General features: G+C 48.7%; 1 protein-coding gene across 2 annotated transcripts in view; it reads right to left on the bottom strand.

The window, feature by feature from the left end:
* Window positions 1-24,234, bottom strand: part of ADARB2 (adenosine deaminase RNA specific B2 (inactive)) — a 400,959-nt gene that overhangs the window by 125,327 nt on the left and 251,398 nt on the right. The window contains exons 2-3 of one of the 2 annotated variants that reach the window (XM_019628648.1): window positions 12,116-12,202; window positions 4,379-5,232 (exon numbers count right to left, since the gene is read on the bottom strand). In XM_019628648.1, the coding sequence (XP_019484193.1) occupies window positions 4,379-5,232; window positions 12,116-12,202 (941 nt within the window). The remainder of the gene's footprint in view (window positions 1-4,378; window positions 5,233-12,115; window positions 12,203-24,234) is intronic. The other variant, XM_019628649.1, reaches the window with a different exon arrangement.

Here is a 24,234-nt window from a genome sequence, read left to right as displayed (position 1 = left end):
AAAAAAAAAGCAAGGATTTTAAGAGATTTTTCCATGTGTCACAACAGTGAACTGTCACTATAGTTCTGACTGTCAGTGTCTATTCTGAGGAAACAGGAAAATGAAGAAGGAAAGTTGTTCAGGGTCAGCTGGCTGTGTGAAGGGTGGCTGCCTTTCTCTCTTCATGAACCACAAGAGGGTGTGCGTGGTCACAGAACCCAGGCAGGCAGAGGTGTTAAAGGAAAAAGGCCTCCAGAATGATCACGGCTTCAGCCTGGGCAAGTGGTCACAGCTGAGGGGGAGAACAATTCCAAGGAGGCAAAGCACATTGGCCCCCACTGCTGGGGGGTTCCACCCAGAGCTGGAGTTTTCAGCCTCCCTCCAGAGGCCCAGATCAGCCCAGGTCATGCTGGTGGAAAATAGCAGAGCTCCACATGGACCCAGTGCTGTCCAGTGACCAGGGTCCAGGGAGTCTTGACTGGAATGAGGCCCACCTGCCCAGGTGTTAGCTCCATCTGTCCCAGGAGGGCAGCCATGGAGAGTCGGGGGTGACTGTACTAGTTTTGGGGCCACCTGAGGTGGTGACCATTTTAAAGTCCAGTCTTAGGAGGGCTCCACAATTCTGGATAAAACAGCCATGTCCCTTTCCTCCTCTTGCCTCCCTCCACCCTTCCCAAACCAAGCACCTTGTTCACACAACTGTTCACAGCTTCTGAGAAACAAGAGTTAACATCAGACAAGCCGCTCTTAACAACCAGGAGAATTTCCTCCCTCTTTCCCTTGCAGCGGTTCTCAACCTGTGGGTCGCGACCCCTTTGGGGGCCCAACGATCCTTTCACAGGGGTCGCCTAAGGCCATCGGAAAACAAAAAGATACTTACATTACAATTCATAACAGTAGCAAAATTACAGTTATAGAGTATCAACGAAAATAATTTTATGGTTGGGGGTCACCACAACATGAGGAACTGTATTAAGGGGTCACGGCATTAGGAAGGTTGAGAACCGCTGCCTTAGAGAATTATAGAATTGCTCAGAAGTGTTGGGTAAGAAGGACCAGCCCCTAAGTGATGAGCTTCTATTTGATCCTTCACCCACGTATGCACTGAGATTGTTTTGGGGAGAGAAACCTCGTAGTCATTCCCTCCAAGCCCTTGATCATTTTATTCATTTGTGAAACAGTGACTGTTAGCACAGATGAGTAAGGGAGTTCATGGCAACCACAGACAGAGGCTCTAGATGGAATCCAGGACAGAGTCCCAGCCTAGCCTGTTCAGCACTGTTTACCTGGGGAGCACCCCACAGATGACACACTGACAGTGAGTGAGATGGACACCTGGTTTGCAGCCGGAGGGAACCATGGGGTCCGAGTGTGGGGACAGGAACAGCCCCAATCATGGTACACCCCCCCGCCCCCCATGCCAACCCAAGACACTCGATGTTACTCTCAGAGGAGTAGGTGCCTCACTCTTTCAAGAAAGCTGATTGGACAACGAGTGCAGTGGCAGCCACCCCTCCAGAGTGCTCCCTGCAGGCTTTTACTCGAGGGGCATTTGGGGGGAGTGGCTTACTTAGAATCTCCAGCCTCAGAGCAAACATCTGACCACCGTGCTGGTCCCGCTGTGATCCTGCTATCCAGGCTGACGCCCAGGGCACAGCCCTGATGAGGTTCCGAGGGTGGGTTACCTGGTGGGGCAGTTGAGTGACTCACCTGCGTGAGGCTGGCCCTCCCTCCAGCACCTACTGCATCTCATGCAGCCTGGCCCATGGTGGCACTTTACACACTCACCCTATACAACCCTATGCACCATCACACCTGAAACTGTTTTCGCTGAATGTCAGTTCATCTCACTGAATGTTATTTGAAGAGGGAGCCATCCAGGATCACTCAGACAAGACCGAGCCTTTGGTTAAAGCACTAAACTGGGACACGTCTCTCAGTTTGCTTCTATACAAGTGTGGCCCAACATGTGTGTCTCAGAACCAGACCCGTGGCTTATCACTCCCTGTGTAGGGCGGAACCTGGGACTTTGGGCAGAGAACATTAAATATTGGTGTTGGTACCCAAGTTCCCGAAATTGTCTCTCTGGCACCAAGTGCCCTGTCAACCTCCAGGGTGGACTCAGGCAGGGTCCTCAGAGCTCACTGGCTGGGGGACCTGCCTTTTCTGGGAACCTGGCCAGGGAGGGGATGCCTGACCTCCTCTCCAGGAGCCGCTGCTAACACGCAGTTAGGATAGCTAAGCGTTGTGCCCCTGGGGCTGGAGCTCAGGACCAGGGTCCAGCAGGACCAGGTGTCTGCTGTAGGGTCAGGGCGTTGGGCCGATTAGGAGAGCAAACAGCATTTACGGGACTCTTGGAATCTTCTTTCTAAAGATGAGTCCCTGAATCCAGACTACGTTTTCAAGATAACATTTGAATTTAATGAAGCCGCTGATGGCACCTGGTCCTGGGTTTTCTGACCTGCCTCAGCCCTACCCAGCCCGGGCGATGGGGTGAGGGGATGGTAATGAGCCTCAGGATGGCAGCACCTTGGGTGTGATGGATGGCCAGCAGCCCTCATGCTGCTCCATGCCCTCCATCATCCAGTCGGGGTGGTTAGCAGATTGTCAGAGAAAAAGAATTTAGTGGCTGTGGCTTTAACTGATGTGCTGCAACTGGGGTCAAATGACTGTTACAGAGCGGTGGTGCTCCCGGTCCCTGCGCGGCAAGCTTGGGGTGACACAGTGAGAGAACATACTGAGGCGGGAACTCACTGACACCCTTCAACTTCCACAAGGGGTGGGGCCGGCTGGGAGCAGGGGTGGCAGGGCCACGCCACTGCCTCCATACAGCGGGGACCTCTGAGAAGGTGGCGAGAAGACAGAGGCGATATTGGGGATGGGGTCGCCTGTGACTCATCGGGCCACAGGGGGCCCAGTGGCTTCCTTTGGCGTGGTGGGCAAGTTTAAGCTACAGATAATGGAGAAACAGGATTGGAAGGAAAGAGAGAGGAAACAAATAACATGGAAGTGCCAGGAGAGAGAAACGAGGCTGCAGGGGTTCTGGTAAGAGGTGCTCATGGACCTGTGATGCTGAACTTGTTTGCAAACACCTGTTTCCTTCTGGACTATATATTACCTGAGGGTGGGCTTAAGGGCGAGATAGTGGAGATTGTGGTCTAAAACCTCCCAACCGCTCCTGAGAATGTGCAATAAATATTTAAAAATAAATGAAGGCATTGGGGGTGAAGATGCGGGGAGAAATGGCCATCTCTCGATTGGGGTTCCTCTTTCTGTGTCCCTCACCCGGCTGGGCTATGAGGAGTGGACCTCCATCAGACACATATTTACTGAGCTTTGGGATTTGGCACGAGGCATGTGTCCTGTGCCTCAGGGAGGGCCGCTGTGCAGCCCCCTCCATGCCCCCTGAGGTATGCACGGCCTCCCGTCCTGGGTGTTGCGATGGGATCATGACAGTGATGGGACCGACTGCCTACAACCACTGGGCACTACTCGCTGTGGATCGGTGCTGGGCTGAGTGCTTTTGAACTCTATAAAATGTTTCTTCCCCCAAATGACACCAAAGTGAGTTAAAGATACTTTCCTGAATCTCACACATTAGCAACACCCTCAGACAATTCTCAGAATGCTGAGAAAGGTAATTTGCATAAATAAGTAGTTAGAAAACTGGGAATAGGGTAAGAATCGATCCCGACATGTGGTTAGTGCTACGAAGGTATTTCTCCAGTGAACAAAGGGGAACCAGCATGAGAAAGCAGATGGTTACCGGTATGAAAGGACCAGAGGCGAAGGTGACACAAGGCTCCAGCCCCGTCCTGGTTCTGAGCCCTCTGCATACAGCCGAGGGTTGAACTCTTGGACCCTCTCCTCTATGTGGGGCCCCCGGGGGCCACACAGGCACCTGCCTCCAGTTAAAGTCACTGAGGCCAGACGACTCACATTCACTTCGCTTCCTCCAGCCTCCCTAGCGAGAAGCTGTGCCCAAACTGCCACCTAACATTCATTTGCACCTCCTGCTGGTTTTCCCAAGGCAGAGAGCTCAGCCCCCAAGTCACTGAAGGGCCCGGTTGATACCACCCGCCTTCCTGTTTGGGGACAGTGGCCCCATACCAGCGCTGCCTTGTCCCCCTGCCACTGATGTCATTGCAGACATCACCTGCCTTCACTCGTCCTCCCACATCTGTGCCAAGTCCAAGTGTTGACATTCTTTCTCTACATGCTCAAGGCTCTCTCCAAAGCCTGACATGCCCTATTGGTGATGCTGGGACCAGCTGAGCTGTCTTTTCTGGGAGGGGCATGGGGCGCTATCTACTTACAGCCGCAGGAGCAGAGGGGCTGCCTGCTGCCTGTCCCCGCTCACGGTCGTCCTAGCATCCGGCAGCTACCTGAGAATTCTCACCTGGGGCAAGAGGTGACTTTTACTCCTGCTGGGCACGTGGCCGGGCAGCCGGATGTCGAAGAGGGCCTGGAGGGCGGCCTGCGCGGCCTGACCCTTGGCCAGCTTCTTGCTGCGTCCCGAGCCTTCAAACGTCCTCCCGTCCACGCTCACGGCCATGACGAAGCTGCGGGGCCGCTCGGAGAGGCACACATATCGCAGGCCAGCGCGCAGCTGGTTCAGCAGCACCACCGGGTTCCTGTCTCCCGGTGCCACCAGGTCTAGGGTGCGGCGCAGCAGGCGCCCCCGCCGGCATGCTGCAGACAGCAACTCGGGCTCAGCGGGGCGGCGGCCAGGGAAGGCCGGGCTTGGCGCTGCCGGCTCAAACTCCTTGAACAGCGTGTCGGGAAAGTCAGCCTGGTCGGAGGTGAAGTCCGTGCAGGGGCTGGGGCCACTGCCCATGGCCAGGTGCGCCTGGCAGGCGTTGGGGAACTGCACGAAGGAGCGCAGGGCCAGCTCGGCCGCCCGCATTTTGGCCTTCTTCTTGGTGGGCCCCGTGCCCTCGAACGTCAGCCCGTTCACCTCCACGGCCACAGCGAAGACGGGTGCGTGCACCGGTCCTGTCTGGGACACCATCCGGTACTGCAGGCCCGGCCGCAGCTCATGCAGCTGGACCAGTGCATTCTTGGGCGCCATCGACCAGGACAACTTTTTCCAGATCAACTGCACTTGGCACAGGTGGCCGCCATTGCCCTCCTCCAGGGGCCTTTTTCTTTTCACGCCGGGCACGCTGCCTCGGGCCCTGTCGCCGGCGGGCAGCGGCCGCGCCTCTAGGTTGCTCACATTCCGGTTCTCCTTCACGTCTGCGCTGCTGGTACCTGGAGGTGAGAACAGACAGGCGTGACCCAGGGCCCTCAGGTTGCCTGATGCCAGACACCACTGCCAGGGATTGTGAGCCCTGCTGTCAGCCAGCACCTCCTCCGGGCCTTTGAGGGCACCCTTTGTTTTCTGGCTGACAGGAGATACTAACTTTTCTGACCCCCGAAAGTGGGGTGTGGATGTGGGGAGGAGCCTGACCTACCTACTGCTGCTCCCCCTGCTGCTCTGAGTGCCGCTGTCACAGGGCTTAGGACAGCCGGGTATAGGTCTCCAGCCCCTCTCTTCCATAGCCACCCCCAAACCCAAATGAACATGTAGTCCTTTCTCTCAGCTTCGGGCAATGCTGAGGCCTTCCCTGTGGTGTGGTGGTGACCAAACTGTTGTGCATTCATAGGCTGGGACACCTGATAGCACTTATGTTCAATGACCAGGTCTATGTACTCCAACATGGAGGGATCTCAGAACAACGATGTTAGACAATAAAAGCAACTTGCAGAGTAATACACAGAGTGGGATGTCGTGAACATAAATGATAACAGCACAGACACCACAAGTTGTTCGTGTAATCAGACATAGGAGGTGAAGCTTAGATGCTCCCTTTCCCAGGAAACAAGGAGTAGATGAGATGGGGGCCTGCAGGGAGCTTCCATTGTAGCTCTACTCTTTTACAAGTCTTTTGCAAGAAATTATATGATTTAAGTTTAGCAAAGTCATCATCTGTAACTGTGGGTGATGGATGAACTTAATGATAATTTAGCTATTCAAGGCTGACTGTCTTGGACACCTCTTCACTAGTGAGACTGTCCTCTTTAGAAACCCTCAGCTTGGACCCCACAGAACCACAAGGTCAGAGCCCCTGTTGCTTCCTGGTGGCACTGCTGTTGGAGAATAATAATGAGAAAGGGCACAGTAGATGCTTGAACCACCAGGTGCCCCCCACACTTGAGAAGGCTCCTGTCTGTGTTTTAGGGCTGTGGTCCTCCCAGCTTGGGTGACGCCTCCTGCCCCTATTCCCACCAGCCCAACTGGCGGTGTTCCTGGTGGTGAGAGGCCCATTTTGAAGGTGCTAAAACTGCCACTGTCCATGAGCTTTGTTCTCTAAGTTGTGGCGGTTCTGTTAGTATTTTCTTGAGCAGCTTGCTGCTATCAAACATTAGGTCTGCAGAGGCGATTTGTTTAAGTGTCAACCTGAGCGTTTCAATGTTAGAGGTGGATGGCATCACTTATAGGCTATTTTAGTTGAAACAATTACCTCCTGATATCAAGTGCCACATGTCATCCTCCTCTGTGAATCGCTATGCATCTGTGTTCACACAACCAGGAGCTCTGCCGTGGGGGGTGTTTCAGGCCCAGGCCAGTAGATTGGATTAACCAGGCAGTTTCCCAAATTGAACGTAAAAATGGAAAAAAAAACCAATAAAACAAAAAACAACCCAGCTGAAAGGTCCCCACAGCAGAAGGCCTAGAAACTTGCTGGGAGCTCTAATTGCTTACTGATTTCTCACAGTATGGAGGTTGTGGGACCAGCATATCAGCTCTGTTGCCTTGTCAGGTAGAAAGGTGTATCTTGGAGTAGCCATCATGGCCCCCAGTCCTCCCACTGTCTGCACTGAGATTGCTTCCATGCTCTGCTCTGCCACAATACTCAATATCCGATGATGACAGTCATTATGAAAGTCTCCTGTGGCACAGACGTGATGATCAGATTGTGGCACTAAAAGCCCTTCCAAAATAATCAATAACTAATAGCTAATAACTAAAAATGCAGACTGCCAGGTCCTATCCCGCACATAGTAGCTAGAATCTCCGGGCATGACGTTACCCAATGGCTTTTGCAAACAAGCAGACTAGGGGTCAAGCTCCAGGGTCAAGCAGGTAAAGGTCAAAGTCCTCTCCATCCTTTATGTAAATGTGACTTTGGCCAAGTTCCTCAACCTGCCCAAATGTCATTTTCGTAAGATGGAAAAGGTGGGTTTTAATAAATCTTATATTATGAGATTGGACTAAAGGAACACATGTACTAGGCTCAGCAAAAACCATGACATATAGTTTGGGAGTGGAGTCAATGGAATTGTAATAGATATGTATGATATGGGAGGCGGGGGAGTAAGGCGGCAGATTGTGGGAGGGGCGTGATGAAAAAATAAAATAAAATAAACATAAAAAAACCCCAAAACCAAACAAACCCCTGACATATAGGAAAATCTAACAGATTTTTAAAAAATACAATCGTCCTCTTTATCTGTGGGGGACAAGTTCCGAGACCCCCAGTGGATGCCTGAAACTGTGGATAGCACCGAATCCCACACATGCATACCTATGATAAAGTTTAATTTATACATTAGGCACAGTAGGTGATTAACAGCAATAACTGATAATAAAACAGAACAATTGTAATCATAGACTGCAATGAAAGTTAGATGAATGTGGCCTCTCTCTCTCTGATAACCTATCTGATAACCGGGACGGCTACTAAGTGACTAACAGGTGTACGCTGGACAAAGGGATGAGTCATGCCCTGGGTGGGGTTGGAAAAGGACGGCACAAGATTTCATCACAATACTCAGAACGGCACACAATTTAAAACTTAAGAATTGTTTATTTCTGGAATTTTTCACTTAATGTTTTCAGATTGAAGTTGACCAGGGGTAACTGAAACCGTGGAAAGTGAGACTGCGGATAAGGGTGGGGGTGGGAGACTAGTGTAACAGGAAAGAGAGAGACAGACACCTGTAAGCCATTTTTTTTTTTGTCTAGGCCCAGCTGCTCTCCCTGATTATTTTAGGTGCTGGAATCCCAGGTTCCAGCAGAAAGTAGGGGTCACAGTGCGTCTGTCTCCCAGGGCTGTGGGGGACAGGTTGGAAGACAAACACTGATTCTCACAAAGACTTCCCCAAACCTCCCAAGTGTCAGTAATCTGGTTCCTGGGGCAAACAAGGGGAAAGTGGCCTTTGCCTTTTGGGATGCTCGGTCTAGTGGGAGAGGCAGACGGACACTTGTGATCTGCACACAGTGACACGTGGTCCGATGGCTCTGGGGCCCAGAGGAACAAGGGTGGAGAGACCTGCCCTGGTCGGAGCTGTGTAAAGAAATGCCCGCTGTTCTCGAAAGGCTGCCACCAGTTTGCCTGTCCCCGACGTGAGCTTTCTGCAGGTGTCAGCCATGGTGTCACGAGTTCACGTCTCCTTCCACTTAGTGATCCTAAGTAGGGGAAATCCCTTCCCTGACCCAGGAAATGAGTCTCACTTTCTCTTCATTTCCTTAATAGTTGTCACTCACTCTGTGGTCAGGGGAAAACCTGGAGATAACAAATCAGGAGGCCGAGAATGCTTGCTCTCCCTCCTGACTGTAGACTGGAGATGCTTCCTGCTTCTGTGAGTCTCAGGGGCAGGTGGCCCCGAGTGTCACCTCTGAGGTGGGGGACATTGTCCCCAGCAGGCTCCTGTCCTGGCTGCCTCATGCAAACCCCCCTGGGGCATGTCGCCAGCCTTTAACCTTTTCCTTGTGTACTTAGGCACTCTGGGCCTGTCTGGTGTCTGCTCAGGAAATGCGAAAAGGAATTGGACCCAACCTCACTGGTGATTAGCCCACAGACCAGCCTGTGTGAGTGGGGGGTGGGTGGGGGTGTGGGGGTGTGTGTGAGGGGGGTGTCAAACCACTCTGGAGCCATGGGGCAGGCAAGTGCTTTCCCCCTTGTCTCACTCTGTTGTGATGTGTCCTGTCATTTTCAGAGGCTCAGCCTTGTCTGGGGAGCCGGCTCCAGGGTTCACGGATACTGTGAGCCCTGGCTGGTCACTTCTGGGAGAGAAGAGTGTGGCTGAGACTCTGTGTACCTGGGGGCTGTCGTCTGATTGGTGCACAGATGGACTGGGCCACACCGGGCTTTTGTCAGGGTCAATGGGGACAGTGTGTAAAGCGGGGTGGCTACGGCTCACCCACGTGTGAGAAGCACAGACAGGTGGCAGCCAGGGGGCCTGGTGAGTCAGTCCTGGCACCGGTGGCTCCTGGATCAGGCTCAGCAGCAAGACCAGAAGTCTCCTTTCAAAGACTGGAAGCTGAGCTGAGCAGATGTGGCCGGCGGGATGCTCTTCCCCTGACTACAGAGCAAAGGGCACGGGCTATGCAGCCTCGGCCCTCGTGGGCACCCTTGTGTCAGTGGCAGGACAGAAGTTGTGGGGCCAGAGCAGTACCTCAGAGTTCCCTCAGAGTTCCAAGAAGAAAGCTTGCAGGGCTACCAGCTTAAACACAAAGTCTAAACAGCACAGCATAGTCTGACAGACAGTTGGCTGGGACCCACCCTGCTGACCACTGGCTTCCAGGTGGGCTCATGGGCACCGTCCTTGCTCAGGCCAATTCTCTGTCTGCCTACTGATGGCTGAGCCCAGCTTAGCCCTGGACACTGCAATTCAGCTCCTGGGAGGAGCAGAGGTGGGGGGTGGGAGACAGATGGTCCTGAATGGTGACCTTCATCTTAAACCCACCCAGACACACCCTTTTGAAGGTTGACAGATAAAAACAGGGGGCTCCAAAGCAAGGATTCGTTTCCTTCTACCAGCCACCCTCCCTTCCCACACACTTGTGTGTACACACTGCACACACATGCACACGCAGTGAACATCCACCTCACATCACACATATCACACACACACCACGTACATCTCACTCACACACCACACACTTGAATACACACACACAAACACACCCACCCATCACACACACATATGAACACACACCAGTCATACACCTATCACACACACAAACACACACATGAACATACATGAACACATACCAATCACACACACAAACACACATACATGCACACACATGAACACACATACTCATCACACACACACACATGGGCCCCTCCAGGGGAGTGGCAGTCACCCCTCTTCCACCTGCCAGTGGCATTTGGGCAGCAAACTGACAGGCTGCCTGGATAAAAGTCGTGCCAAGTGTTAAGACCAGGCCACCATGTGGAAGGGCACCTCTGAGCAGTATGTGAGGAGAGGGTTTTCTGAGTATGTTCACAGCATGTATTACAAAGGGGGTGACTAATCCACTGGTAGAAAGTACGATTTTCTAAACATTTCAAAGGCATTTTAATATGTAATAAACAATAAGTCATGCTTATCTGAAGGTTTCACCTGTTACCAGTGAGCTGACTCAGGGAAAACAGCCTTAATCCCAGGAAGTGGAAAACCTTGACCACGCCTTTATATACCCCAGGCCCTTGCCTAAAATGTCTTCATGCATTATCTCATTCGATTCTGCCCTCAAAGTTGTGACCCGGGGAACATTACTGTCCCTGTCTTGGACATGCGGCTCTGAAGGTCTGAGCGTTGACGTTCATGGCCCAGGGCTGTGGGGCTCATGAGTACAGAGGATGAGATGATGTCGGCCTTCTACTTCCTGAATTGTGCCATCCTCAGAAATCGTCAGGCAAGGGGGAGAGAAGGCCCTGCCTGGGGAGACTAATCTGGCTCAGAGGGAACACAAAGGAAGAGTAAGATTGAATTCCTCAAGCTCACAATACACTGGCTAAGTCCTAGGAAATTTCCAGTTTAGACCTCACAGAACGGAAGCAATAATTTATCCATGCTTCCCTTGGACTCCGTGCTTTGCCGAGGCCCCGAACGGATGGTCAGGAGACCCGTGTTCTGACTCCCACATGACTTCTGCTCATCCTCTACGCCTGTCCTTTTTCATCTAGAAAATGAAGGACTCAAGCTAGAGTATCGCTAGGGTTGGCTCTGGGGCTGATGAGCAAACACTCCGTGACTATGCTTTTGTGGAACGACCCGGGGCACTCACCTCAGTCTGTTATGTTTTCTGGGGAAGGGCTATGCAGGTGGTGCGTTGCATCTCTTACAAGCTGGTAGCAAATGGAGAGCATTCCTGGGCCAGTGCTCCCACTGCTGCTTCTTGGTCACGTCAATCATGCCAGTGACCACTAGTAAACAAGCAGTCCACGTCCTCCCCCTCCCAAGACCACTGGCACCCTCTGAACTCTTTCTGGCTGAGACGGTAACCCATCTGTTAGGTAATGCTGAAACACAAGAGGTATTTACAAGATTTGGAACATTTGCCCCCTTCAGTTAAATGCTTGACAATATGCTCCCAGAAGAGGCAAGTGCAATGCATGCCAGCCGCTCCCAGACTCTCGCACATGCCAGTCCTGGCAGCTCTGCTCCTCAGGGGTCTGACTAGGGGTGCTGTTCAGGTCCCCTCCCCACACCGGCTTCTGGTCCCCACACTACACTGCTCAGCATCTCTCCAGGCTCACGTGCCAGAATGTTCCCACTGGCAGGCACCCGTCCAGCTCTTTCCTTGTTAAGAAATTGTACTGTGTTCAAAGAGACTGTTCATTTTTCTTTACCCTCTCCCTCTCCCTCTCCCTCTCCCTCTCTCTCTCTCACTCTCTCTCTCTTGTTTGGAAGGGAAAGACACAGAAAAGAGGAGAGGGATGTCCCAAGAGAACTTTATAAAAATGTGAATATAAATATATTCATATATATATATATATATTCTCTGGAGTTCTCAATAACATAGTCACTGCTAATATTTTCCTACCACCCAGGTGACGGTGGGTTTCCAGGTGAGGACAAGGTTCCAGGTGGGGATGGGTGGGATTCCAGGTGAGGATGAAATTCCAGGTGAGGATGGGATTCCAGGTAGGATGGTATTCCAGGTGGGGACAGAATTCCAGGTGGGGACGAGATTTCAGGTGAGAGCAGGAGCAGAGCCTGTTGCTCCAGCAGGCTCAGATAGTACTCCCCTGGAATCACCCCAAGGGCCTCTGCTTTTGGGAACAGTGAAGGACACCCCTCGGCACATCAGGCTGGGACCTGCCCCCCACACTCTTCAGGGAGGGGAACTGCTTACTTAGATTGTCTTCATCCTCCGTGTTTGTGGCCCCGGGGCTCAAGTGCTTGAAGGGAGCCATGAAGGCTGACAACATGCTGACTTTGTCTGGAAAGAAAAGAACAGGAAATGCACTTTTGACATTGAGTTTCAGAACAAGTTGGCGCTTTCATATGTTCTTATTACTGAGGGTTTGGACAAGCGAGGTTGAAGGGTCACTTGGGTTCCAGCCACTTCATTCTGGTTCAGTCTTTTTATTGAATTTCTGACAGCATTTTATCAAATTCCTCTCTCCATTCAATTCTAAACTTTGTGATTTCCATCTTTCTTCTCTTCTTATTTTTGGCATATCCCCTCCTCTTGTTCCATGTCCCTCAAAACTTGAAGTAATCGTCTCCAGGGCAACAGCTTTGCCTGAGCTCACAGGATCCTGAGGGGGGGCAGAGCCTGCCAGACTGAGGTCATTTCACAGAGAGCAAGTAAAAAAGATCCCACAATTAAATGAGCATCGTGCAAATAAAACCAAGACTATTTTTTCCCATTAGTGGAGAACTTGCTTTGTGGACTTGAAGTGCATGAAAAAAATGGACTTCATCTAAACTGTAAAGTGTACCGAGTGCGTGTTTGAGCATAAGTAGCAGGGGGGAAGAGGCAGAAGGAAGGGGAAATGGGGGAGGGGCTTGTGCCCACCTGCAAATGGGAGCGTGTAATTGAAGCTGGGAGCAGAATCACAGACACCTCTGCCCACAGGCTCCTCCTCTCCGCCCCCCCCCACCCCCAGCTGCCCAGCATCCTGGGGCCCAGGCACCTCCAAGGACAGCAGGTGGGAAGAAATGCCGCATAAACCACAAAAGAGGTTCTATCCGTGGTCATGGTCTCAGCAGATTCTCTCTTGAACAGAGAAGTTAAGGGGGTATAAGTGGGATGTACAAACAAACAGGGGAAATTAAAAAATGACTAATGCAGGGGGCTGAAAGGGGAGCGTTTTGTTTTAGAGGTTCCACTGGTCCAATTCAGCCACAGAAGTCAGGAGCACTAGTCCCCAAGCAGAACGGAGTCCCCTGCTGTCAGGTCCCTCTGTCTGGTGTCTTCACCCCCCATCCCCCCAAGTCTGCAGGATACATGATACTCCATGGGAATCTTAACCACATTGTTAAAACACCACAGATGTCACCGTTGCTTGTGCAGTGTGTGACAGGGCTGCGACAGTCATTCCTGCTCTTGCTGTGGTGGGCTTGTCCAGGGCCCTGATCTCCAGGCCTTTGGTGACTTTGCTCTATGGACACTTCGCATCCACTCCTGAGGGCAGGGTGTTCAGTGCAGTCATTTTTTGTCTCCAGCTGCCTCTGTCTGCCTCTGGCATCAGAAAGGAGGACTGTTGATGGCACACTTCTAAGTGTGGTCTCCCAAGACACTGGTACCTAGCGGTTTATATGCAGTTAGCCGGCAGGTGCCCAGACCCAGCTTGAAATCTGCTCTTTTCCTGTCCTTTCTCAGCTTGTTTTCTCTTTAGCCAAGCTTTCCAGAAGCCGGGGGGTTTCACATTGAAATTCATTTCTGAGCCTGTTAACAGCTGTTGTTTCCAGTAGGGACGGGCAACAATGCAATGTTCACTCAAAGAGAACAATAAATAACTGAAATACAAAATGTGGTTCCTTCTTCATTCTCCCAAACAAGAAGAAGCCAGGGAGGGTTGGCCTGCCCCAGCAAGCTCAGCCCAGGCTAATTTACTGCCACGGAATGAAATCTCTTGCTTGAGTTATAATTTCATTAAGGGAGCCCAGTAATATTACACAAAGAGTGTGAGGCTCAAATGATTTAGTCTGGAGCACCTCAAAATGAAATTACAATTTTCTAATAAAGCAGGGCCACCAGCCCAACACCCACAAAAACACACTAAACCATTTCACAGCTCACCTTAGCAAAATTGTGAGATATTTAAAGATTGTTTTAGATCCATCAAAGTTCTCGCTTCCTAGGGGTGCCAGGTTTACCACATAAAATATGTAAGACACTTAACATTAGTCAAACATCAGTTTTAGATAAACAGCATACTTTTCTAGGATATATACATCACTAATAATGTGTAGAACATACATATATTACAAATTATTTATTCTTTATCTGAAGTTCAAATTCATGGTAAAGGACTTGAGCAGACATTTCTCCAAAGAAGACACACGAATGGCCAAATATGCACATGAAAAGATACATGGCATCATTAGTCATTAGAAATGCAAATCAGAACCACAGTGACATGCCATCTCACATGCATCAGGATGGCTGCCATAAACATAACAACAGATAACAAGTATAGGTGAGGGTGTGATGTTGGGACCCTCCTGCACTGCTGGTGGGATGTGAAATAGTACAGCCTCTGTCCAACAGCAGCCCCATTTCTGGGCACACACCCTAAACAATGACAGCAGGGACTTAAAGAGATCTCTGTGTACTCGTGTTCACAGCAGGATTAGTCACAATCACCAAAAGGAGGAAGCAACCCAAGTGTCCACCCACAGGTGATGGGATAACAAAAATGTGGTCTATACACAATGGATTATCACTCAGCCTTAAAAAATGAAGGAAACCCTGGCACCTGCTACAACATGGATGAACCCTGAGGAAGTCATGCTCAGTGACATAAGCCAGTCACAAAAGACCAATACTGTGTGATCCCACTCATATGAGGACTCTAGCGTGGTCAGATCACAGACAGAAAGTGGATTGTGGTGTCAGGGGTTGAGAGGGGAATGGGGAGTGAGAGTTTAAGGGGTACAGAGTGTTAGTTTGGGAGATGACAAAGTCCTGGACATAATGGTGGTGATGGTGGCACAACAGTGTAAATTGATTTAACGCCACTGAACTATATGTTTAAAAATGGTTAATGTGGCAAATTTTATGTTATGTACATTTTACCACAATTTAAAACATAAAAAATAATTCAAACTTAACTGACGTCTGTGTTTTACCCAGTAACCCTATCTCTTCTATGCCCTACTAACTTTCTCCTCTTCTGTCCAAGGTGGGGTTTTAGGTTTCATGGGCCAGCAAGACAGATGGGACAGGGAGCCAGCAGAGCCGCTGACCTTTGTCTGCTGGTTGCTCCCCACACCACTGCATTGTGACAGGGAACTACCTGGAAAGCACGGGGGCTCCCCAGGGGCACGGCTGTTCCTAGGAGACGGTGGGCCATGCCTTTGAATGTCATTAGAAAAAGGATGAGGAGGTACATTTTTTATTTAGATAATGACAGCAGAGATTATTGGATGTCAGACCTCTCTTGGCGGTCATTGCCCTGACACACGTTTGCCAGGTTGGCGCGTGTGCCAGTTGGTCCCCTACGAGCAGAGTGCCTCTGTCCACCCAGTTCTAGTCTTTGTGTTTTTCACAGTCACTTTTTTTTTTTTAACGAAGTTTCTCATTTGGCTTCTTATTCTTTTGAACAAATTAATTACATAGCAGCAATCTTGTTTTATTGCAACATGAACCCAGGAGGAGGAAAGGAGACAGGGCGGGAAAGGGAGGGCCAGTCCAGGTGGTGGTGGCCAGCACCAAAAGCTTCTTCAGATTACGGGGAGCCCTGGTCAGCTCCCTGAGCGGATTCACTGAAAAGACACTGTAAGCATAGCTATGTGATGTCTCCGCCTCCCAGATGGACCAGTCCGGGACGAGAAGAGAAGCAGAAGGAAGAGAGGGTGGCAGGGTGAAACTAGTATGGCCTGACCAGGGGCTGGGGCAAGGCACAGGATGTGGCCCCGTTTGCAAACATGCTTGCCTTGCCTCTGCATGTTGCGGCCCCAGCCATACCCGCCCGCTGCCCCTGGCCCATCTGTCTTTCACAGTCATCTTTGGAAAATCTGGCTTCATACAGGTTTCTGATGAAAAATGGAGACGATACTTTTATTTTACTCAGCTCTGGACATTTTGGGTATGTAGAGAGATGCTGGTTAACAGAATTCTCCACACTTCCGGCACCTGCTGGTCGTAAGGTTTGGAAGAAGGAGAAGGTGGCTGGAAGGGGCGCCTGGGTGCTCCCTGTTCCCCATGCCTGGCTACTCAGCTCAGGCCCAGAGTGTCTGCTGTGAAGTGCCTGAGATGCGCCCACCTGGACTAGCCCTGGCGCGGAACAGCGCCTGGGGCTGTCCTCTTATCAAGTCACAGTCAGGAAAGGTATAGCCACCATCTGTCACACTTACTGCAACTGTCTCTTATGCATTGTTTGAAGTGGCCCAGGATGTGTGCATATAAAGCAGTTTACTCATTGCAAAATAATGGCTCTTGTTGAAATAATTTCCTGTATTTTTGGAGTTTGTGGGGAAGCATTTTCAGAGGGCAGGAGCCCTTTCCTGGAACCATATGACATCACATTGGCTGAGGATATTCATAACAAAGAATAAATATAATGCAGTGATGACCCAAAGACAGATAAATAGAACAATGGAACAAAATAGAGAGTTCAGAAATAGTGTCATACCTATCTGATAGATTGATTTTCAACAAAGATCTCCAAGTAATACAAGGGGTTGAAAGAAAGTCTTTTCAACAAGTAGTGCTGAAAAAACTGCACACCATCTTGGGAAAAATGAATTCTGAGTTCTACCTCATACATGACAATCACCACAAAATGGATCATAAACCTAAACTAAAAGCTAAAGCTATAAAACTTATAGAAGAAAATATAGATTACTTTCATGGTCTTTATGTAGGCAGATTTCTTAGGCAAGTCACAGAAAGCAAGAATCATAAAAGAAAAACATAAATTAATTTTCATCAAAATTAAAAATTTTAGCTCACTGAAAGATACTGTTAAGAAAACAAAAAGTGGGGCCAGCCGAGTGGCTCAGTTGATTAAGAGCTGGCTTGGGATGCCAGAGAGTCCCGGTTCGGATCCCACATGTGAGGGCCAGTGACACTGCCCTCTACAGCTAAGATGCTGAACAACAGCTCAACCTGGGGCTGGGCTGCCATGAGTCGCCGGTGATGGCGTAGGCTGCAGCCCCTGTGGCAGTGGGTTGCCATGGGCTACCGTGTGTAGCCAGCAGCCAGCGTGAGTGGCCAGCAGCCGCAGTGAGCGGCCGTCCAGAAGCCGGCGACTGATCTGCCTCGCCCGGGAAGAGCGCAGTGATGGTGCCAACTTGGGCCAGTGAAGCAAAGTCCTCCACAACTAGACTGAAGAACAAAACGACAGCAATTTGTCTGTTCCCCTCCCCCCAATTCCCCAATTTAAAAAAAAGAAAGAAAACAAAAAGTAAGCCATAGATTAAGATAACATATTTACAATCAAAATAACTGATTTTTCTCCAGAATAGAAGAAGAACTCTTGTACTTAATAGTAAAGGACAAACAAAAAATCCAAATTTAAAAAAATGGGCAAAATACTTGAATAGAAACTTGACAAAAGAAAATAAACAAATAGCCAAAAAGCACAAGCAAAAGTGGCCAACAGCGTTACATGCCACAGAAATGCAAATAAACACCATAAAGAAGTATCAATACACACCCATTAAAATGGCTAAAATTAAAAAGAATGATAATGCAAAATATGGGCAAAGATGAGATAAATTCTCATAGATGAGGATTATAACTTTGGAAAATGTTTTGGCTGTTAAATGTACATCTCTTCTATGATCACCAATGCCACTTGTAGACATTTACCCAAAATAAATGTGATATATATGTTCAACCGAAGACTTGTATAAGAATGTTTAGAGAGATTTTATTCATTATAGCTCAAAATTAGAAACATCCCAAATGTCCATCAACAGAAGGATGGAGAAATGAACCCTGTTACATTTATACAATGAGATTCTATCAGCAGTAAACATGATGGAAGTCTTAAAATACATTGTGATATGGATAAAACTCTAAAACTTTATGTTGAGCAAAAAAAATCCAGGTGCAAAAGAGAACATGCTATGTATTTTCATTTATATGAGGTTCCAGAACAGGCAAAACTACTCCCGGTGAAAGAAATCAAGGAGCAGGTCACCTTTAAGGGTGCAGACTGGCTGGGAGGGGCCTCAGGCATCTTCTTGACATGATGAGAATGTTCTATATTTGGACAAGATACGTGTTACACGAGTGTGTCATTCGTCATTGAACTGTAACGCATAGTCTGTGCACTTCTCTGTATGTAAATTATACTCCAAGATTTAAAGATGTTAAAAGTAAAACCATGACAACAAAGTAAATGAAGGGAAGCAGCTATCACCCTATTATTTAATCTAGAAAGGGAAAACGAAGGACAGAGCAAAATGTTTTTTAATCTATAAAGAAGAAAATTGAGGATGCTAGATAGTAAAGAGAGGTGTCTTTCAGGAAAGAGTAAACTTTTTTTCTTATTTTATAGATTTGAAAGCTAAAATGTATTACAAAGGCATTGATGCTGCAACAAGAAAAATTGCCTCCTCAAGGATAAGACATCCTCAGATTCATATCAAGACAATTACATATATAAGAGCAAGGGAGAGGTAACCAGGGAGTGGCACAGAGCCCCAGAAAATGGGGGCATGGAGTCAGAGCTGCAAACAGCATGCCCAACCACACACATCTCAGTAGCCCAGATGACTCAGTTTACCCACTATGATGATGTCAGGAACTGAGAAAACGTTCAGGTGTTTAGAGCCTACTTTGTGAAATCAATGTTTGCCTTTGCAAGCTGTTTTGTTTATAAACAATTTATCAAGTAATTTTTGCCAAGGAAGACGAAAATTACAAAAGTACCCACTGGTGCATGAGCTTATATCAGTTGTCCAAAAAAATCCATTCATGTGGAACAGTGTGTTCATTGGAAATTTTAACAAAAACTGTAATTGAAGAGAATATCTGTGATCACCCAAAAAAGTTGAAAACTTACGTCCACATAAAACCCTGTATGGATGTTTATAGCTTTACTCACAGCTGCCAGAACCTGAAAGCAACAAGATGTCCTTCAGTAGGTGATGGATACATGAAACAAAAGCAAAAACAAAACAAAACAAATTGCAATTGCTCAAATGTCCAAGGGCTGGATCTCCTACTCTGTTCCCTGAAAAGCATGAACTGTTTCATGGACGAGTCTACTTGGAAAAATGACATAGATTGAGCATTTCGGTTCTGTCCTTATTTCAACAACAGAAAGTACAGTTTTATCCCATTTCTGGCTTTTGTAGGACATGTACACTTCCAATCTAGCACAGCTCAGCTGCCTTGAACAGTTACATAACTCGAAAAGAAGGTGACAGTTGGAAGCCACAGAATTCTGTTGGCCCCTTTGGGCTACAAACCTCAGCCTCTTTTATAAGTTCCCTTCTTCTGTTTTCTCTTCACCAAAACACACTCTGACAGATGGCCTCCCTCAAGTCTGACCCACTTTTTTTCATAACCGTATATTCTAATCGATCACAGGTATGTCTCTCACAGACGCAGCCTGTATCCAAACACAAACAAATCAGTTGGAACAGGTGGGCTACCCTAGGAAGCAAGAAAATAATGAACCTTCATGCAGGCAGGAGAACGGAATCACGTTTTTGAGTAAAGGCAAAGAATTTTCCTCTCAGGCTTTCAGGAATGTGTATTTTAAAACAGTTTTCAAACTGCCACCCTACAAACAGCACAAGGCAGTTCAGCGGAAAAAGGACTCTGGGTTGTTGCTGAGCTTCGTGACACACAAAGTGGTTTGATTGTCACAAGAATAAGACCTTGTAAGGATCACTCCCAGTGGTTTCCATGTGGAGAAAACTCATGAGTTTCATCTGGAATGGGTCCAATAAACAGGTACCACCAGCCTCGGTATGTTATGCCACTGGTAGGGGTTGAATTGTGTCCCCTAAAAATTCTTGTTGAAGTTCTGACCTCTGAGACCTCGGAAGGTGACTGTATGTGGAGATGGGGTCTTTACAGAGGTGATGAAGGTAAGAAGAGGTGGTCCTTAATCTTGTATGACCTGTATCCTTATAAGAAGAGGAGATGAGGACACAGACACACATAGAGGGACAACCATGTGAGGACACAGGGGGAAGACGGTCATCTGCACATCAAGGAGCAAAGAGAGAGGCCTCAGCAGGAACCAGCCCTGTGACGCCTCGATCCTGGATGTCCAGCCTCAAGAATGTCAGACAATAAATGTTTAAGTCACCCTGCCTGTGGCATTTGTCATGGTGGCCTGAGCCAACTAATACATTCAGCCAATAATGCAAATATTTGTACACCTAATTAATCATTTCAAGTTCTGATGCTAAGAAGAGACAATGCAGAGACCTGGCCTGGCCATAGGGACCTTGAATGTCAGGGAGGCGTCTTTCAGGAGGATGCTGGTCAGTTGAGACCTAACAGCTAATAAGAGTGTCTACCATTGATCAAGCTCAGAGATGGCCTTTGAACAAGGTGGTCTGGCTCCAGAGACAGGGCTAGTGCCAATCAGGGGAGGGGGTGCCACTCTGGGCACAAAGAGTGACACTGGCAAGGGCTCTGAGTGCTTCCCAAACCCAGTTAAGCTCCCAAAACTTGGCAACTCTGTCTGCCTCCCCTCTACCCTGGGCATGGAGCCTTGAGGTCATAATACAGAACTTGGTTTTGAATTGGGAGCCCAGGGGACGAGAGAGTAGCACATAGAACTTTTGGATTGTGAGAGATGAGTGGGAGGAAGGGTGGGGGACAGGGAGAGACAAAGAGGGAGGGAGGGAGGAGAAAGGGAGAGAGAGAGAGAGAGAGAGAGAGAGAGAGAGAGAGAGTGAGAAAGAGAGATCTCATTCAAGATGAGTCTTAAATCCAGATGCAGGTCCGCAGAATTGCCCCAGGGAATAACCAATTCTAGGACACCTGTTACTGAGCGGACATGATGGCCAGTCAGAACCTCTGATGGGCACACTGCAACCTTGGCCAATCAAACAGAGATTCTTTCCTCCAACTTCCCTCTCCCTGGATGGGATTAGAATTGGTTATGCACTGGTACAACTCTAGACTGGATTGGGTTCCACAGGGAGTTATGGGCTCTGCCTGAGATTCACTGAGGGATAGAGAGGGGAGAGAACAGAGTGAAAGGAGAAAAACAGAAAAACATACACTAATCGCTTCATATTTCTACTTTAAGGAGTTGGAACTTCTGAATGAACTGGTGAGATCTGCTCTTTGAGGACCCCCAACTGCCTTGCCGCCTGGAAAGTAGGAGCCTTCTTATCCTTTAAAGATCCAAGAAGGGGCAGGGAACGTACAACTCCTAAATTCCTCTTCAAAATCCCCAAATTCCACGGGACATAATCCCCAAGGGAAGGTTGTGGTGAGCTCCCGGTAGCTATGAGAACTATTACTAACTACACATGTGAAAATGCAACCTCTAATTCACAGGAGTTAGAAGCACGGCCTTCAATGAGTTGTTTGGCAATAATTGGGGGTCCCTTATAGAATCCATCCCTTTCTCACAGCTTAATTTCTAAGGCATGTTGTCCTCCTAGATAGCTTCCCCTCAAAGCCACAGCACCAAGATATTCCCATACCAACAGGGGACACATTCCAGGTCGGTTTTTGACCAAGGCATGCACATGGCGCTGTGAGCGCTCTTGCAGACTACGTAGACATCTGGGCTTGGTGTGTGTGTCACATCCCAGTGACACTTGGCCTATTTTTGGAAGTAGAGGGAAAACCTAAAAACAAACAAACAAACAACCCAATCGCTCTATGTGCTCTTCCTGATGGGAATGGCAGGCAAACACACAGATGGCCTGACAAGTGATTGATGGAGGAAGGTTACTCTTTGCAAGAAAGTGTATTTACGTCAAAAAATATATCTAAAATGTATGTGTTTGCATTTCAGTTAGAGATGCTCATAGCCTTCCAAACTCTCTGCTAAGGCACTCAGTGACTTTGTAAAGTCTCAACATTTTTCATTTTATGCTCCATTTGGGAGTGGGTGCATGCAGAAAGTGGATGATGTCTTTCTCTAAGCTGGTCTAGCATCCTCCATGAGCTCTGAGGAGTGAGGGCTGCTTTAGGCTCTGTGCCCTCACTACTGGGAGACAGGCAGTGCTGGATGACTAGTGTTTCAGATCTGATGGCCATCCTGCCTAGACATGGTTGTATGCTGCCTTCTTTCTTTGGGGCAGCGAAGGTCCACACCAGTAACAGATAATCTGGTGAGGCAAGAAGGTCATATTCCCCTGTGACACTATTTGAGGCCATTTCAGACTCTGAGACCAGACAAGAAAGCCTGTAGCTTCTTTCAAGAGATTAACCTCTGCTGGGACCCGTGAAATTGAGGTTCATTGGAGTGGTTCCTTCTCAGTTTGTTCCACATCCCAAGTGCGTGGCTGAGCGCAATCTGCTGTTGGTAGTACATGCATTCTAGAATTCTCCAGGCAGTTAAGAAAGTGGCAAAAATTAAAGCTAACTGTTTGGAGTGTTAGAGCTGTCTTACAGACTCCGCCCTTTTACACAGGCTAAAGTGCATTTCTCAAGTTGGGAAGATAGACATGTTCTTGCTTTATCTCATTGCCCACTCGCCAGCCCTCCCATGCTGAAATGCACACTTGGTCGTTCTCATAGCACTCATGTCCGTAGATACTGCTCCTTTCCTAATTGGGGAGTGGGCACTGTGGCTGTTGTAGGAATACCGCAGTTCTGGAATGTTCTCCTCCATTGCAGTCATAGCTGGCTCTCATTTGGGGCAAGGTCGAGGTCAGTTCCAAGTAGTGTGAGATGCCAAGAATAATGGGTCAGAGAGAGCAGGTGGCCAAGGTCTCCCTCGACGGACTAGAACTAGATTGTAGGGGTTTGAGCTGGCATCTAGAGCCTCCATTGCTCACCTGGCTCTGAGGACCAGCGAGTCTGTGAGAAACTCACAAGCGGTGCTTGGGCTGTGATTCTGGTCAGGGGCTCTGTCAGATAACCAGCTTGAAGCTGGAAAATTTCACAAAATCAACACTGAACCCCACAGACCTACATGGGTCCTCCGAGGACTGTAGCTAGTGAAATGCAGAGATAATGAGAAATGTAATTCTCCACACAAGTGCTAATCCTACACTGGTTTTGGATTTCTCGTCCCGAGACGTGTTTTTTTCCCCAAATCTCCCCTTCAGCATTGTTGGTTCTTTACAGGTCCTGTAGCCTCCTTCCTTGGCATCCTCTCGCCTCCCCGCCCTCTTTTGTTTGGAGACCTGCTAAACCCAAATCCTTCTGTTTTATAATTTTACGTTTTATGAAAGACTGCCTAATTGGTGTTCTCTGGCCATGACCTCTTCCTCTCGGATGTCTCCATCCCTTCACTCACTCCAGCTCACCAGGTTCTTCGGGCACCAAGTTATGCATTTGTGATGGTTACTTTTATGTGTCAACTTGACCGGGCTATAGGACGCCCAGGTATCCGGTTAAACATTGTTTCTGGGTGTGTGTGTGAGAGTGTTTCTGGATGAGATCAGCACTGCAGTTGGAGGACTGAGTGAAATAGATGGCCCTCCCCACTATGGATGGGCCTCATCCAATCCGGGAGAAAAGGAGGATAACCATTTTCTACTGCTCTCCTGGTTCTCAGGCCTTCAGAACCGGACTAGTCTTGGAATCTACAACACTGGCTCCCTTGGTCCTCAGACCTTCCAACTATTCCACCTGGGTCTCCACTACCCTTTCCTGAGTTTCCAGCTTGCAGATGGCAGATTGTGGGTCTTATCAAACTCCGTAATCAGGTGAGTCGATTCCTTATAATCTTTCTCTCATTCTCTTGGTTCTGTCTCTCTGGAGAACCTTGACTACTACAGCACTCATATCCTGGAAATAGGGTTATTTTATATATGTGCTATCAAAGCATAGTGGAACCAAACCATCAGCCATGTCTGTTGACTGTTCTTCATAACCCAAGTCCAAGTTCTGGGACATATAGAAACTGGGTGTGCTCTTCAGAGCACACCATTCACTCTGTTGGATGGTGGCCAGTGTAGGTGATGCCTTTACATTTTCTTTGACATTACAATGTCTGTTTCTACTGTATAGGCTGCATTTCCTCGGGAGTGTGAGTTTGGGCTGTGGCTTCATGTGAGGCTGTGCTGAGCAGCATCTCCACGATACTTGTGCTGCCTTGCCCTGCTTTGCCCAGCAGGAACCTTGCGCCAGTCTGCTCAGGGTGGCCCTGTCAGTATGCTGTAATTATTAGCAGCATTGGATCACTCACATGG

The sequence above is a fragment of the Hipposideros armiger genome, unplaced genomic scaffold (assembly GCF_001890085.2).
Source record: "Hipposideros armiger isolate ML-2016 unplaced genomic scaffold, ASM189008v1 scaffold_801, whole genome shotgun sequence".
Classification (NCBI taxonomy): Eukaryota; Metazoa; Chordata; class Mammalia; order Chiroptera; family Hipposideridae; genus Hipposideros; species Hipposideros armiger.
Note: the sequence above shows the minus strand (reverse complement) of the source record. Positions and strands in the feature narration are given on the sequence as shown.